The sequence below is a fragment of the Hylaeus volcanicus genome, chromosome 1, assembly GCF_026283585.1.
Source record: "Hylaeus volcanicus isolate JK05 chromosome 1, UHH_iyHylVolc1.0_haploid, whole genome shotgun sequence".
In the NCBI taxonomy this organism is placed as follows: domain Eukaryota; kingdom Metazoa; phylum Arthropoda; class Insecta; order Hymenoptera; family Colletidae; genus Hylaeus; species Hylaeus volcanicus.
The window spans coordinates 28,988,788-29,006,285 of NC_071976.1; the positions used below are offsets into that span (position 1 = coordinate 28,988,788).

At 38.1% G+C, this 17,498-nt stretch overlaps 2 protein-coding genes across 4 annotated transcripts in view; both read left to right on the forward strand.

Annotated features, from left to right (window-relative positions):
* LOC128879427 (uncharacterized) overlaps window positions 1–10,711 on the forward strand; it is a 62,219-nt gene extending 51,508 nt beyond the window's left edge. Inside the window, exons 7-14 of one of the 3 annotated variants that reach the window (XM_054128555.1) lie at window positions 1,186–1,340; window positions 1,571–1,621; window positions 1,807–2,075; window positions 3,546–3,704; window positions 9,144–9,320; window positions 9,564–9,813; window positions 10,046–10,229; window positions 10,428–10,711. In XM_054128555.1, coding sequence (XP_053984530.1) covers window positions 1,186–1,340; window positions 1,571–1,621; window positions 1,807–2,075; window positions 3,546–3,704; window positions 9,144–9,320; window positions 9,564–9,813; window positions 10,046–10,229; window positions 10,428–10,574 — 1,392 coding nt within the window. In that variant the 3' untranslated portion in view covers window positions 10,575–10,711. The remainder of the gene's footprint in view (window positions 1–1,185; window positions 1,341–1,570; window positions 1,622–1,806; window positions 2,076–3,545; window positions 3,705–9,143; window positions 9,321–9,563; window positions 9,814–10,045; window positions 10,230–10,427) is intronic. The other 2 variants (XM_054128572.1, XM_054128565.1) reach the window with 2 other exon arrangements.
* On the forward strand, window positions 10,575–15,422 carry LOC128879487 (uncharacterized protein DDB_G0288805-like; the record flags this gene model as incomplete). The annotated part of the gene is made up of 1 exon (XM_054128671.1): window positions 10,575–15,422. A coding segment is annotated over one exon (792 nt), but the record flags the coding sequence as incomplete, so codon positions are not given.
* Between the last annotated feature and the right edge of the window lie 2,076 nt (window positions 15,423–17,498).

The following is a 17,498-nucleotide window of genomic DNA, read 5'->3' on the forward strand; positions in this document are numbered from 1 at the left end:
GAACAATACTATTCATTATGGCTTAAATTGGGTAACCAACAGAAACATTTAACAATGAAAATACTTGAAAAATCAACGATCGAGACATAATTTAATTATAAGGAATGAGTATTTCATCAAATGTAATATTGAATAAATATTTCTACAAAATTTGTTTAAATGTAGCAAAACTAGAACAGAGAACAAACTACTTCTAACATTTGTCTCTATTTCGATTTTTTAAAGATCTTCGATCGTTTTTCGACACTGTTAAAATTCATTTAAATTTTGAGGTTTTAAAACATGCCAAACAGCCCTAAAATTCTAACGGATATTAAAAAAGTTTTTTGATTGAATTTAGCTCGAATGAATTATTCGTGAACTGTCGAAAAAGTGAGAATTGAATAATTAGTTCGTGTAGTTGAACGCGTGAACGAGTATCGCGGCGAGCTATCAAATGTTCAACGTCGAATCCAATTAAAACCGGCCCCTTCGTCGAATTAAAACTGTGCTGGCTTCCTCTTCCATTGGATATCTATTTACCGCTTGGTCGTGCACGACCCGTCAAACGAGTCAAGCAGAAACGCGGTTGGTTTCCATTGCGTTGCTCACTCGGAACCGATGATGTGTCTCTACCGAAGCTAAACATACTGTTTGCTCCGAGCAAGAAACATGTTTGAGCAAACGTCGAACATTTCACAGAGTAACGTGGCTTTAATCAACTACGATTAAAATTTTTCCTCTATAGCAAAGGGAAATATAAGTTTAAATTAATATTTCAAAAAGTGGAACAAAAAAAAAAAATAAATAATTGGAGACGTAGTATATCGAAACAGTGAGAGAACAAAATCAACAAACTCGAAATTTAAAACACTACTCGTATTAATCAATTTCGTTACCAGTAACGCATAAACAGAGCACTGCAATTTTATTTGAGAATATTATTCGTGGGCTAAAATTTTTGTCTGTAGCTTGAGAGTTTTATCTTAGATTTATCTTCCAAATTGAAATTTCAAAAGGAGAACAAACGATGAAATGGATTCCGTAGAACTACTTCGATTAATAAATTTCGTTGACGATCGTAAATGTGATATAGAAATAGTATTTAAAAATATTATTCATGAAACATTATTTAAAAATTATCCAGCATCGATGGAAAACTGTATCTACTTATTTATAATTCTCTTCTATCTTTTCATTTTCCAGAAAGAACTTTTTGGTGGTGGAGAAACCGGTCAACCGGATGGGGTGAGCAGCCGGAAGATGTCGAACGGTTCGACCGGAAGTACCAAGCACAAATGGTTGAAAGCGTTCAAGAGTTTAAAGACAAGTTCACCGACGACACCACCTACGACCGACAAGTCAGTGTCAGCCCTAGAATTTTTTAAACTAAAAGTTTTATTCCGTTAATCGAACGTGTAATTTCGACGAATAGCTAGAGTTCGTGTCTTTTATTGTTCATAATAATACGGTGTTTAATCGACACAGGATTTGAAACATACTAACAGAAAATTATTTATTACTAGACTGCAAATTTGCAGTCTATTTATGAGTAATCAGAATTGTTGTTTCGTCAATGCTACTAACACAGAGGAAAGCAGGCTATGTACCATGCTGTTTCAACGGTCGTCGCCATGTCCAGGTAAAGTGTCTAGTTTTTCATTTATCGGATTAAGTTGTTAATTATAGGCTCTTCAAAGTGACATATTTTTGTTAAACCATCGCCTTCCTATTTCTTTATATTGTCATTTGCTTGAAACGCAAAGGTTTGAAAATATTGAGAAATACATTTCAATCAGCCTAATCGTTAAAATAAATCTTTTCCAGAAAAAGTCTCGAATCCGAAGGTGGTCACACTTGGCGCGAGTACACCTACCGAAAAATCACCCCCTGCGATGCCTGCGGCCAGGTGCTACGCGGTCACAGTCGCCAAGGCGTCAGGTGTCGCGGCTGCAAGGCGAACGCACACACCGACTGCATCCACCTGGTGCAGCCAGCAATGTGCCCCAGCTTGGCGCCGAAGAAAAGCGGCGGCATTCCTCTTCTTCGTCGACAAAAGACCCAAACCGTCGACGATGCACCAGCCGCAGAGCACAGTAAGTACGAACCGGTGTGGGACGAGCTTTCGAAATGGGTGTTTGGTTTTCTTGCCTCTCGCCATTGCGCGAGATATTCTTATTTTTCTCTCTCACTCTCATTGTCGAGGATGATCGATGCTCTCGCGTTTGAAACTGATAGTTTAGTCTCGATAGAAGGTAAACTTTGTCTCTGGAATTGTAAATCTAAGGAATTTTTGTAGGAGACAATTTTCGTGATATTTTGCGGGCAAAGTACTTTTGAAAAGTAAACGATAAGAATACGAAACTGAACAAAATCTACTTTTTGAATTTGAAGCAGATCGCGTGAAATCGACACGCTTTAAACGTGAAATCGGAGAGTGATTTTAATTTGCAAAACGGGACGAAATTTTGTACGGTTCACCGATTGTAAACACCAAACGGGCTGGATCGGAATCGAGATATTTTTCAAACGGGCATCGAAGAGCACTCGGGTAGCTCGGTTTCGCAGCGAGGAGAGAGCATCGATCGATCCGTCAGCCAAACAAACGGAAACAAGCGTCTCTGGAGGATCAACTTTGCACGAAGTTTCTGCTCCTGATCTCTTTCACGTCGACGCACGGTCGGCTCCCCCAATCACGTCATCGATAATCGCTCGATAAGACACGAGAACAACCGGCCGGAGATCACAATGCATCACAGTCCATCGCAATTGACGAAACAATACACAAAAAAAAAAAAAAAAAAATAATGGGATCGTTCGCCCTGTCGTACATTCGGCTCTCTCTTCTCGCGTTCCTCGCTCGCCTGTTATGAGAAACGAAAAAGGCAGAGGCTGCAGAAAAGGGACAGATCTCTTCCCATGACACACTCGACGTATTAGTTTGATGCATACTTGTGTACAATGCTATCGAGATTGTTGAATTCAACTCGAGACAAAAAGTGTCGGTTCTTCGAGCAACAAAGTGTCTCAAAGAGTTGATCGTGAAAAAAGAATACATCTTCCTTTCCTTGTCAAGCAGTCCAGCGTATAAATTAATTCAGATAAATCTGTGTTAAGTTTCCACAAACACTTGCAATGCAATTGTAAGGACTTCTTTCAGTTTCAAATATAAATTGAAAAGAAGAAAAAAGTCGATACTTAAACCGCTTAGACATTTTACCTTTCCTCTTCGCTTACGTAAACTCAAGGAACAATAAACAGATTCACGAGCAATTTACAATATTGTTCCTGACTTCTTCGCTCGCGTTGCTTCCTCGACGATGACATCTCGTTCCGTTCGTTAACACGCCATTCAAACAAAACAAAGACGCAGAGAGTGAATTAAAGAAACGAATAATTGAAGACAATTGCTCAAAGGACCGACGCTTCGAGTAGAGACTATAAGGAACACCTGAGAAAGAGACAAAGAAAATGAAAGATAAAAAAGTAAGGAACAACAGGTAATCACAATCTGTGATGTCTCCTGTGCGCTTTTGCATTGCTGTTTCTCTATAACGTGTGGGCAGACGTGGACGCCACATACCAGGTGCTGAGGCAGGCAAGGGAGATCCGTGGAAACTCGACAAACTCACCACCTACGCCTCCCACAGCAGATCATCCTCCCTCCGGTGCAGCACCTTCGTCAGCGAGGGCCTCCTCCCACCCCTGTTCCTCGTCCACCTCTGGTAAGGCACAGCACCGATTCCTCGCGATCTTGAAGCAGAATTCACGTCCTAATTTTATGAGAAATACCGCTTTATTGGTATTTTTTTTTTCTAAGGGAAATATTTTTTGTATTTATTGATTATTATTAATGAATGATTAGTTTTTGCTTGAAATTATCTTTGGAGGTCTAGTCAGAAGCACCTTACTGTGTAATTGAAATTACTGATAAATGGGTATTTGCAGTAATTGTTTGTCTACCAATTGTATAGATTCTGAAGCTTGGTAAAGGCATTAATATTAGTTAAAAGGTATATAAATTGTCATCTGTGAGATATTACATAATACGCAAGAGCCTCGATTACATAAATTTTATCAAAATTGTTGAAAATTTGAATACACGAAAATACCGGGTAATCTTATTTACTTAAACATCGAGAAATCTTACTTACTGAAATTATTGAATTGCTTAACATTAAAGCAATTTTGGTTCGATAAGACTGCTTTCATTCGATTAAACTACAAAAAGCAACTGGAAATTTAAGAAATCAGAAAATAGAAGTAGACTTCAGTCTGAATAAATAGTCTTCGCAAAAACTTTATGCTATACATAGATTCATTAACGAAGAGGCTCCATCAATTAATAATATACCTGTTTAATTTACTCTGCTTCAAGATCCCACGTAACCCTCTTTCTTTTATTTCTTTTTAATCAGAGAAAGAATACTGGTCTTCTTCAGGGACATGACTCGTAAATTCACTTCTTTTTTTATTATCGTCTGTCTGATCTTCTATCTGTCTACTTCTTCTCCTACTTCATCTTCATTCTTCCCCTTTACCTGCGCCATCATTGATTTTAATTCTCCCTCGATACCCGAGAATCGAGGTGACAGGATTCGCGGATCGTCGATCCACGATTCAGCAGTATCGCCATTCATCCGAATTTTTGATCGTGCGTTCGAAATTCAAAAGGAAACTTTTGCACTTTGGCGCGAAGATGTTGAATCTCTTCAGAGCGTTTTTATCAATTGTCATTATATATAATTAGTTGCACTATTTAGAAAATTAGCATTTTTATAAATATATTTTTTAACTATAATTACATAAAAGCTATCGTTAACTGTAGAAGGAATTTTATTTTACCAAAATATTTATCAAATGCCCATATTACACAAAGTTACGTTTACTTCGAGATAAGTTTGAAACATCAAGGTAAACGTTTTATGGACACTATTATAATTACGAATAGTGAAATTATTTTCTACTTTTTATCGAAAGAAATCGACCAATAGGTATGTCAGATGATAGCTTGTCGAGGGAAAACACCGAGTGTTGATATCTTTCGAGGCATCTGTATGAAAGCTCTTTCAAAGCATCCTCGAGAGTTCTTTCCAGAGGGCCTCGAGCACTCGAGGACACGCGATTAAAAATTGACAATTCCGAATTCGCCATCGTGAACTTTCCTCGACGAAGAGAGAAACGTTTTTTCCGCTTTTTTTTCGCGAGACTCGCCTCGCGCAAGCTTTCTAGTCCCTTGCCTGTAGACCAGTGTTGGGTTGAATAACATATAGAACGCGAAAGGTGAGCCGTTTCAGCGGATTATTAAGCGAATATTTATACGAGCAGCACTTTGAACATTTACACGGAAAGTGTTGAAAATATGGGATGAACATCATAAATTCCTTAACTAATATTAAATTCTTCATTCTTGTTACCAATATTAAATTTCCGAATGTACGGTTAGTTTGCCTGTGAGGTACAGAATTGCTTTTATGACTCGCTGTAAGCAACAACTAAAACACAAGTTCGCCTAATCAAATCCAGCATCAAAGCCTAACACCTCATCGCAAAGTTCGATTCAACTCCGATCGATTCCAAAGCAAAGAGAAGCCAGCGAAACACAAATAAACCAAGCACAACGAATCATCAACGATCGCAAAAACGCGAAAGAAGCGTTTCAAGGATCAAGCACGATGGGAATCATCATCATCAGTTCTGTGATGAGAGTGGAATCGCATCGCACTAACAAAATCGGCCAAAAATAACACACCGAGATACCTCTAACCAGGGTTGCCACAATTTAAGAAGTATAAAATGTAATATTTATCCTTAATTGTATAGACTTTGTATTTATTTAAATTCATGGTGGAATACACACTAACGAAGAATCCTTGAAAATAGTTGAACAAATATGGACCACAATTTCTAAACAGACATTCTGAATTTGTATTTTCGATCGGATATCTGAATTCTCTCTAACTTTTGACGAATGAGTCAGTAAACAATTTGGAATAGGATATTTCACAAATGGAGCAGGACCCGAGACGCAAACGTTTGGAATAGCCCTACCTAAGATAGTCCACGTGGCAACCCTCTAAGTACTCCAAAAGTGTGGAAAGCTTGCGTTGAAAGCGAAAAAGTTGCGCTTCGAATTTAAAGCTCGTGGAAAAAGGAAACGACAACGGAATCACCGTGGAATTGTTAAAATTCCGTTGACCAGGAAGAGGCAGCGGCGGATCGATGTCTGGAACCAGGCCGTTTGGACAGCCGCTGGTGTTGATGACCCACGACTCACCCTCGACCTCGTCTCAGAGGTTGCCGCAACCTCTTTATCGCGGCGCCAACAGGAAACGATGACCCAACGAGTGGATCCGCGCGTCGTCACGCGTTCCCTACTGGCACCGCTCGACACGAACGAGCGACGTTCTTCACTGCCCCACGAACGACCGTGATTCAAAAATATTAACCCCTTCGCTACGAAACGCGCCATAAAATCGTGACCTGTCGCGAGACGCACCGTACGGTGGCATATTTTACGAGGGATATTCAAACACGAACCGGGATTTTATTATACAGCTATAGTGGTGATAGATAACAATACAAATATAGTGGGTTATTTTTCTATATAATTTCCTTCGGGAGAAATACATTTCCTCCATTGGATAGTAGTTGATAGAAAGCTTTGTGATCGCCGTATAAAAAAAGAAGAAGTTCGCTGGCGCAGATACAGTGACGAACCCATGTTTCGTTATAGATCACGATACGTTTCAAAAGAGTCTCCCCGTCTTCTTCAAAGCGATTCACAAGTCCAACTTCTTTTATTTATAAGGGAATCAGAAGCCTTCCTATCGCAGAGAGAAAATGTGTTTCCCTCGAAGGAAACTGCGTAGAAAAATAAGGCTATGCATTTGTATTTTTATCTATTACAAGGGGTTAATCGTTTCAGTGACGACCTAAGAAGTTAAATACGAGCGAAAAATACTCTAAATCGATGTAGTTAGATTAGGTTTGAAACTAAAAATTTGCGTAACAAACACGATTTCATTAAATGATTTAAGTGCCTAAGATATACATATATATCTTTTTCACCTAGAACAATTGAAATTATTACGAAATAGTAAATAATAAAACAAAAATTTGGAATTGCTGAATTATAAAGAAAAAGAATCGCTCGATCAAACGGATGAAAACTATGTCAAATTCAATCCTTTTGATAGAAAAAATTCGGTTATGAAACATTCGTAGTGGTTCTTAAATTCAGCATGACCAAATTGAAAAAAAGCGAAATTCCTAAAGCGATAAAATTATTTACAGGACTTTTATTATATACATACAGGTTGTTTCAAAAAAGACTATGCCTAAAAGGTAAGGATACATTAGCACACTATGAAAGCTTAGAGTAATCATGAAAATTGTCAGTTATCGTTGAAAGAGTTTTATTTGCTAAACATTTTTAATTGATAGATAAGTATCGGATCATACAGCACGTGCAATTTTCATCAGTAATTATTTTGAAATGTAATATAATTCGCAATTAAATTACATGAAATTCTCACGACAACGAAAAAATGTTCTATTTTACTGCATAGTTTCTTTTGAAACGAAGTTGTTAACGGTTTATCAAATTTGGGATTGTTTGTCGACCTTCGAGAGCAGAAATCTTTTAAAAAACCAACGAAAAAAATGAATTTACTTAACGTGTAGGCTTATGAATTTATAATTTGTAGAAAAAACACATTGAAATTGGTAAAATAGACAACAAATCTATCACTTGCTTAAAACTCGCTGAAAAGATTTACTTTCATCGTGAAAGTAATCAGCATTGTAAATCGGTTACCACATAAGTTGCAAACCCAATAATTATTATAAAAAAAAATCTCAAGTTTGAAACTTAAGAAAATAAATAGCAAAATGAAGTAAAGAAATAAAAATCTTAGTTCATCTTCAACAAATCGTATTCCAACTGTTAAATTTGTAACATTTACTTCCATTCGAATCTTTCACCTTTTCCACCAAAACAAAGAAAAATTTTACAGAAGTCTTTTGAAACGCGTTTCAAATGTTTCAATTCCTTCAAAGAATTCTTCGAACTTGTCAATCATTAGGACTACCTCAATTTTTGATAACGTTTATCTTAGCACAAAGAAAAGTTTACTAAAAATTCGACGAAATATGACAGGTAAAATTGCACGAAAAAAAGGGGAAGAAAAAAAATGAAGGAAAATACGAAACGGGCGGTGTTTATGACACGAATCCACAGATCAAAAGTGAACGACACGCGACCAAAATAAAGGCGAAAAAAAAATGAAAACACAACGAATATCTCATGTAAATATTGTAAATAATAAAAGTTGTGTCTTCCGCAAAACCCCTACTTTCACTTCTTCGCGCGAGTCGTGTCCCACTTTTCTCTCTGTACTTTTTGTTTAATAATTTTTTTTTTTTGCGAATTCTCTTTTTCTCTGTGAATTCTACTATTGGTCGAACTTGTCGTCTAAAAAGAACCGTTTCTGTGTGCATTTATGGTGTAACTGTATCTATGGAGTCCTTGTTTCGTTGTATCTGTTCTTTCAGCCTCGACGTTGACACCAAAACACGTGTTGCGATATTCAATTTAATAAAAAAAATAAAAGTACTAACAACTTTACAAGGTTTATGAATAATAATTAATGTATCGCGCAGATTGCAATTTTCTTGTATGCAAATTGACACGTCTGCTACGTTGATCAAAGATGGTTTTTTGGAGTTTAACATTTTTTATAACAAAAGAAGTGTGTATTTTAATTTTTCGCACAATTACTTGCTTTGCGTGAGCACTATAAAAAGAACCTAGCTTCTGACGAACATTTTGTGGACAAATTTTCGCACATAAATAGTACACTTTGTGCTAATTGATTATATTTCTTTTTTTTTTATATATATAATTTTCACACACCAATTTGATATTATCACAAAGTACACGTGCATAATATTAAATTGACATTATTATAAATAACGTCACCGTAATTAGCCGCTATTTTGCAACTAAATTCGCGCAAGTATGAACGCTAAGTACACGACAACAACCAGCTTGATGAACAAACTGTTGCTAACTAATTGGCTTGCCTAAATGGCGTCAACGTCGAGTAGCGAAACAATTTCAAAGGCTAACTTGTTATGATCGATAATTATGGAACATGAAGCGCCGCATAGCCCGCAACGTAGACGGGAAAGGCTTAACTTGAGGATGAAGAGCCTTAGTCTGGACTCTCCGGAAGGCACGGCTCATGGCCGACACCGTCCTCGAGACTATTGTCCCGGTGGCCAAAGAGAATCCACACCACCCAGACACTCCGACAGTGGGAGCATTAACAGACTGTGTAAGTAGAACGTGAAAGTATTAATTAATCGTACAAACGCAAATTAACGTGAACTGGAATTCAAGCATTCTCTTCATGCCTGATGCGATGAATAGCAAAATTATAGTATTAGGAAGATGGTATAAATGAGTGAGAAAGTTTTCAGTTTATAAGGGTTCGAAGTCGTGTAATTTGTCTATGACACTTAATTTGTACTTTACAGTTTCATTATATCGAAGGATCTCTCCTCGCATGTTGTTACAGCGCCATGCAGCCCAGGCCAGGGTCACGGTGTTCACAAGCACATAAGAGGGGCCATCAGAATGTCCAGTATGGAGCTACCAGACGAGAATGAGAAGTCTTATTCCTCGGCCAGCACTTCTCCTTGCCCATCGCCGCATACGAACAATCAAAATCACATGAATCCACCGGGAAAACGTGTCCTACCACCCAACAATCTCTACGTTGCTCTGTACAATTTCAACGCGCGTCATCGGGACGAGCTAGACTTGAAGTAATCACTGAACGGAGTTCTATCCATAGAATCTGACTTGAATTCGAATAGTTCAACGCCTGGCATGCTCAACCCTTGGAAGCCTGATATTCTTAATGAAATTTTTTTAAATATCGATGTATTCGTTATTCGAGCAATTTTGAGTTTATTTTCTTAACTTTTGTTCGAAAGAACATGTTGCTGTTCAACCCTGGCTTCTTTTTTAACTCGTAGCGTTGCGATCTTATTTCAGGGCGGGTTATAAAGTGACAGTGATCGACAAATCGGAGAAGGATTGGTGGAAAGGCAAGTGTCTAGGCGGACGAGTGGGTTACTTCCCTAGCGCGTACGTTATGCGAGTGGAGTCTGGACAGAAGACTCTTCAAGTCACTCGTAATCTTCAGCTGCCCGATCAGATTGCCCTACTACGTGATCAGGTATGTTAAGTTCGCCATGTTTAATCGACTATGAAACAACTTCACTTTACGAAGCTATCGTTTAGTTTATTGGACACGTCATTTCTCGCTAGTTGCTTTAACGTGTATTCTTCAGCAGTGTTCAAGTTGAATAAGTACCGGAAAACTATACACAGCAGCCACAGAAGACCGATGTTCAAACGATATGTTTCTCGACAGATCGTGATTCAGGTTGGCGAAGAAGTAGGCGGTGTCGCGATGGTACGGTGCGCCGCCGACGTCAGATCGACAGACCACACCGGCAAAGAGGGAGAGGTTCTGTACAAGGAGATCCTCTGCCCGCTAAAGTATCTCCAGGAGGTGTGACAACAGTCTCGCCACAAAGGCCACACGGGGGACCGGCACAATCGCGCGTATCTCCGAGAGCGATTCTCCGCTTCAGCCCGTCGAAACGTGGCCGAGAAGTATTACGACTGCCTGCAGTGCGCGGAGCAATGTCGTCACGTGACGAACATCGTCACCAGCACCAACAACAATAACAATAACAATAACAACAGTAATAGCAGTAACAACAACGTCAAGCTCGAGAAGTGCGCGAAAAGCAACATCCTGATACCAAGCAACGGTACGAGCAACTGTCGACTGACCAGTCCCCTTAGTTCCACGATGATCAAGGAGGATCCTAAAGCTTTAGCTTTAGCTTGCCTGGACGACTTCAAGACGTCGACGAACCCGAAGAGCACCAAGCTGTCCGGATCGCTGAAGATCCAGCCGCTGTTCTTGACCCCGGCGAAGAAGAGATCCTCGTTGGCGCGTCCGGTTCGCGTTCACGACTCGTTCACTCAGCCGAAGAAACTGTTACCCGCGAACTACGCGTTCCAGACGTTGCAGAAACGAGAGACGAACGAGTCCACGTACGAGGACGACGAACACGAGGAGACTAGCTGGCCTATTCGACTCAGGTTCGAGCAGATGCTCGAGCTGACTCTGCCGCAGACCAAGAAGAGGAGGAAAAAGAAGACTTCGATGAGGCTGATGAAGCAACAGCAGCAGACCAGACACGTCTGCAAGGACACGGAGAGGCTGCTCCGCGTACTCAGCGTTAACAATGTGGACCAAGATAATAGGTACAACGTCACACGGTGTTCTGTCATGTAGAAGACTATATAAACGATCGTGGGAGGAACTGACAGAGACTGGTGTTCGATTAACGTAAGGCTAAACAATTGCGCGACAAAGGCTACCGAATCGTACGAATGTTATTTGGGATTTAGGGATCTCTAATCGGCTGGACTAGGATTGCACGGTCTGCTTGTGAGAGTCTTTAGATGTCCCGGACATGTTGGAATATTATCACTTTACTTCGACAAGGTCTACGAATAACATTCAGAACGATTCGAGGCGACAATTTAACTCGTTTAACTGAATCAGTTGGAAGCTCGCAAGTGGGAATACTCGTGTCAGGTGGGAATTCAATGTCAGGTCTACGGAAACACGGATTGGTTTCAATCCCGTTCATTTCTTCGACGAAAAACGGGACTGTGTCGCGACAGGGTACAGCACTTTAAATACGAGGAGAATAATACGTTCTAGCGGGTGACATTTCTGAACAAAAGCTAGACCTATTCAAAGATTTTGATAACATTAGAAGGACTTAATACTAGAGATTTAAGAATGTTTCATACGGAGACAAAACATTTGACACGTCGAAGAGGGTAGATGTTTGGCCGAACAACGACTTCGAGTCAAGAATTTCGAGGGAGTTTGGAATAGCAAATTGACAAGTTTGAGATAACCTATTCGAAAGAACTTGAAATGTGCCAGTTTTGTGAAATATTATGGATGGATCGAGAAAGCTTCTTGAAATCCGTGCAAACATGAATTTTGATGAAATTGGAGGAAATGGGTTTCGTTGCAATGATTTCTTGATAATAAAGAAAAATCGAGACGTTCAGATTTTCGTGAACTTCGAAGAGTCGTTTCGAAGATCTGCAGATATTTTTGATGATATCTCGTTGCAACGAATGTCATTCGCGCGCACGAAAAATTGAAGTGGAGTCGGTAACCGAATCGAAACACGTCGACATTATTTTCATTCTGTTCTACAAAATGTAACGGATGCTCCCTAAAGTTTTACAAGGAATTCGATGGATATAAAGTTATGTGATAAATATTAGCATATTTGTGATGTTTTTCAAATAAATACAATTTGCTGTAATATTACAAATATACATATGTATCTGTTGATGATAATTTCATTGATAGAAGAGGAAACTATTCAACGTAACTTGGCTTTATTTTTTAACCTGGTTCTATTTCTTCTTTTCCAATAGTAGCCTTATTTCTTCTTGTTTCTACTTCTTTCTCTTCCCCTTCTGTTACTTGCACCATTATTCTTATTTTTTACAAGTACTTTTCTTCATATTTCCAGTATAAATTATCTTAACCCCTATTTCTTCTTGAAGATCCAAATACGAAGAGCAAATACGTGATATACAGAGCTATAACGATCAAGTACAAGACGAATTTTACATAAGTCCATCGGAAGAGATGCAAGATGTCTGGACGCGCATTCGTTTCATGATCCTCGCGTCTCGAATATTCGTATCTACTATATATACTTCTCCGTGTATCTCGTTAGGAGTAAGACTCGACGAAACTGTACGCTTTGTGGAACAGAATGCACGAAGAGCTCTGGTACTAAAGTTTTCTTCGAGCACGAATTCGAGGTTCTTCCACAAGTGGCCATTCGAAATCGAATTAAACGTTCCATTTCGAATGGCTGATTTCCGGTTGGAAGCTGCACCATGCGCATGTCCTGTCATGAGTAGCGATGAAATCCCATAAAGTGACCATTATACATTAAATTTGGCTTTATTTCGTGAGTACGTGTTGAACTTGATCCCATCGCTTCTCGCGAGACACGCGTACCACTAACAGTAAGAAAGTTTACTATCGCTTGTTGAGTTTGATCAAATACATTCTACGAAAAGCAAGATGGATATTTATATCGTTTTTAAGATAGACAGTTAAAGATCGTGGTTTGAGAAACAATGGAGATAAACGAGCGGCAGATAATGGAGTGGCAAAACGTTGTTGAAACGACTCGAACTAATTGGAGTATTTATTATGGAATATTTATTTAACGCAATGCAGTTTGAGTCATGATCTTGGAAAAAATTTGAAAAGCGTTGAGTTGTTGCCGTTGATTAATTTTGTGTTGTATAACTTTTCATAATTATCTAATTGTAAGAGAAGATGTTACATTTATTGAAGACATTGGAAATCTGACTTTTTGTAAATTTTATCACCCACTTTCTAAGCAATGAATATAATCTCGGTAATTATTAAACTTTGGTTAAATTTAAGAAACAAATCGTCCATTAAGAAACGACAAATTGAAACATAACAAGCGCCCGATTTACCAATGGCGATCAATAACGAAAATCATTCGATACGTACAGTTCGGATATCATTCGCGATCGTTGCAGAAATTCGAATAATTCGCGAAATGTGAGAAGCGTAGAACCAATTACAGTTTCCTTTCATTAGATGGTCACTGAATCTTTCAAATTCCATACCACTTCGTCGCAATAACTTTATTGATGACGAGGACATTTTTTTTATTCGGTTCGTCATTGGATACGCTTGAATTCTTATACAAGAATTTCGGAAATAAAATTAATTTCTTCAAAGATTCGATTTTTAAACGTAAATTCTGATTAAAAATTTTAAATTACAATCTTATTTTTAAAAAACGTTGAAACGCCATATTTGATAGCACTATCGTACAATAATTTGGATCCTTTTTTTTTGAGAATCGATGGACTGACAAACATCAATGATTTCATCATTGAACCGAATGAAAAAAAAATCTAACCAAAAATTCTAACATCTACACGCTTGCATTTTACAGACTAATTCCGTCCCCAAAGGGTGAACTTTCAACTATCGAGATTCGTATGATCCACAGTTCGATTTCCAATTACGCGAACACTGAAAATACTTTGCGTTGTTTGAAATAATAATCAAAATGTTCGTTCTAATGCGACAAACTTCTATCGTGAATTTTGGATCTTTTTGTTGTATGAGACGAGTCGAAATTTGTAAAAGATATGCAATATGAAAACTATATTTATGTACGTTTCAGAAGAAATTATACCGATAAATGTTATCGACGATCGAAAGTCGACTCGCTGCGAGCGCCGAGAAACGTTAATTATTTTACTAAAATTCGAGTCACTCGAATCGCGTATGACGTAATTAAATAACTATTTAACTATCGTAACAGAGTTAATTGTCTCGTGCTGAGTTAATAGTTTCCAGCTTTTCTGAACGTTGTTATTCTCGTTGCTTGCAGCAATTCCACTTTCAACCGTCGTTGTATTTAATAATACGATATTTTATCTGAAAGTTGACCAATTGCGCGATATGCATTTACTTGATATGCATTTACTGGAGCGTTTTCGAAGATGCGCGACACGTTTTGCATCGTCCAAATGCATCGTTGAACATGAGAAATATATGAACGTTGAAGATTTTCATTCCAGTATCCTCGAATAAGAAACATAAAAATGGAAGGGACAAATATATACCTAAATGTCAACGTATCGGCATTATACGCTGTAGTGAGGGGGGAGGGGGGGCAGCTTTGTAGGTACTTTCGATGTTGAGAGCAGCCTAAGCCAATTTCCCAGCTAGACACTCCCCTAATCGCCATTGCATAGCTAATCGGTGTAGTAATAGTATACTTCTCAGCCAGCTACTACAAAAAAATTATTTGTGTTTCACTATTTCGATTAATACGATACGAAAAACAAAATAAATTTTTCTATTCTTTTAATCTTTATTATTACTATAAGAGTAATTTACTTATATTATTGTTTACTGCATATCTCTATTATGTTATTGTTATATCACTGAACTTGTAATATATATTACTCAACCATTTCTTTAAACAAATGATTTATGTTTCGCTATATTTACTAATATCTTTTACGATAGGGAATAAAACGATACAATTAACATAATCTTAAAAGTAACTTCACCATTACTACCAAACGTGTAATTTACTTGTGTTACGTTTATGTTAGTGTTCCATCGCTATAGTAGTACCGTACACCTTTTTCTTTTAATTACTCACAGTTCGCTGTATCCATACAGTAAATAAAGGATACCATTCGAAATTAATAGATGGCAAATAAATAAAGTATTTCTAAATAGTCATTAATTATTATTTCGTCATATTCTCCATCAGATTAACGTAACAATGTCGAATCCAGATTGGAAGACGTGCCAAGAAATGGTAGCGGTACGAATACAAAGCTGCTCGCCGATAATTTTCAGACAGAAAGAGAAGAAAGGGGTCCACTGAAACACTTCCTACAATTGTTAGAGTGTCGCGAATCAGTTGAAAACAGCGGCCAGCAAGAGGTTTCTCTGTAAGGGACACGTGTTTACAGAGAATTAGGAAAGCGGCAAGTCCAACTCTAGATTTATCAGTGGCACACACGTTGCATTTCCAAGTCGAACGATTTTTAAGCACCTGGAAGCACTCGAGAGAACGTTCCACGTAGAAGAAAGTCACGTCAGAGATCTCCGCGTACTTATTTTTTCACTGTCCAACTCCAGACGTCCCGCGACTACGATAATAGACGCCAGATATGCTTTCAACGACGTAATCTTGTCGAGGGTGTCCTGTTCCTGCTTAGAATCTTTCGAAATGCTCCTCGATCGGATCAAACTCGTTCGCGAAACTCAATGTAATCGCGCATTTTCATTTGTTACCATTGTACTAGTCTATGTACGTGAAATATGTTTGTGTATATATGACGACATTTTGCGAAACTTAGAGTTGTGCAAAGTTGATTGTGTTAATCCCTTTCGAATCAGTGAGAGATCATCGACACTTGATTTCCCATTTCCTGTGTCTTTTTCACAATTATATTGCATTTCCTAGTTGGTACAATTTTCCCGAAAATGTTGTTGCTTGAAATTCACTTGTTTCGAACCTCATTAATAGCCCTAGACTTTGTTAGTCCTGAAGTCTAAATCACATGGTGATTTCTTTGATAAGAAATTAAATTAGAAAATCGACGTTACGATAGACTCTATAACCTTACGTTTCAATATTGTTCGAGCTAACGTTTAGTGATGTATGTTTGTACAAAAGTGTATAAAAGATATGATTTTTACTGTCAATTTTTGCGAGCGAGTTTGTGTCGACGTTATCGAAGATCGAGTACACGGTAGATTAGCGTTAATCAGGGATAACTATTGCGTTTACTGTACGTTGTAATGCTACACGTATTATATTTCATTATATTGTATGCCGTAATGTAACGAGTGCCCAACCCCTGTTGAAGTGTATATCGAATTATTAACTGTACTATAGTGCGTAAGCTATTCCAACTACCATGCCCAGTATTTCCTAAGTATTATGATTATGCAGCAGGTTGTGTTCGTGTTGTTACGACTGTTTCTGGTCTGCTGTTTTGCTAAAACTATGTACAACGCGACCATATTCGTTGCTTTTTGTGTGTTAAACCGATGCAGCACGTGACACTATCGGAATATACTTATTGGTTTTCGTTGATGGAAATATACTTGGACTTATTTAGCTACCAGAGTTAAAACTCTCCAACAACCCAAAATTTCTAATCATCTTTAATAAATCAATAGGAATAATCGATGCACAAAACTGACTTTCCAATCGACTAAATGTATCTTAAGTGCCTATTGTTCTTCCTAACAAGAGTCTTGTTTTTTATTACCAATTGTCTTCTCTGCTTCTAGTTCACAACCCATTACAAGTATATTTCTAATCTACAACATCGGACCTTAATTTACGATAGTTCGATCGTGCGAATTGCCCCAGTGAAACAGCAGTCCCGAAAGATCCAACCAAGGAGATAAATGTTAACAACACTACCTTCACTGAACCAACGTGCACAAATGTTTGGTAATTCGTTGAATCGTTGTGAATTGAATTAAATCAAAAGAAAAATGACTTTGTTCGATGCGATGCTTTCGAGTAACGAAAGCGGAAGACCGAATTGATCGTACAAGAGATTTTCGAAAAGTTTTGTGTCTATGTGTGCGAGTGGCTGCGGATTAGCTGTGTCTCGTGTGCCATAACTCCTAACGTTTGATATATTTACCGAGTTTAGTCTATTTATAAGAAAACCTTTCGTACACACCCGAGCAAATGTGTTTAACCGAATTCATAGACTGCACGAAATATATTATCTATACATAAAGCGATGTTTATGAGTTACTTCTCTGGAAATA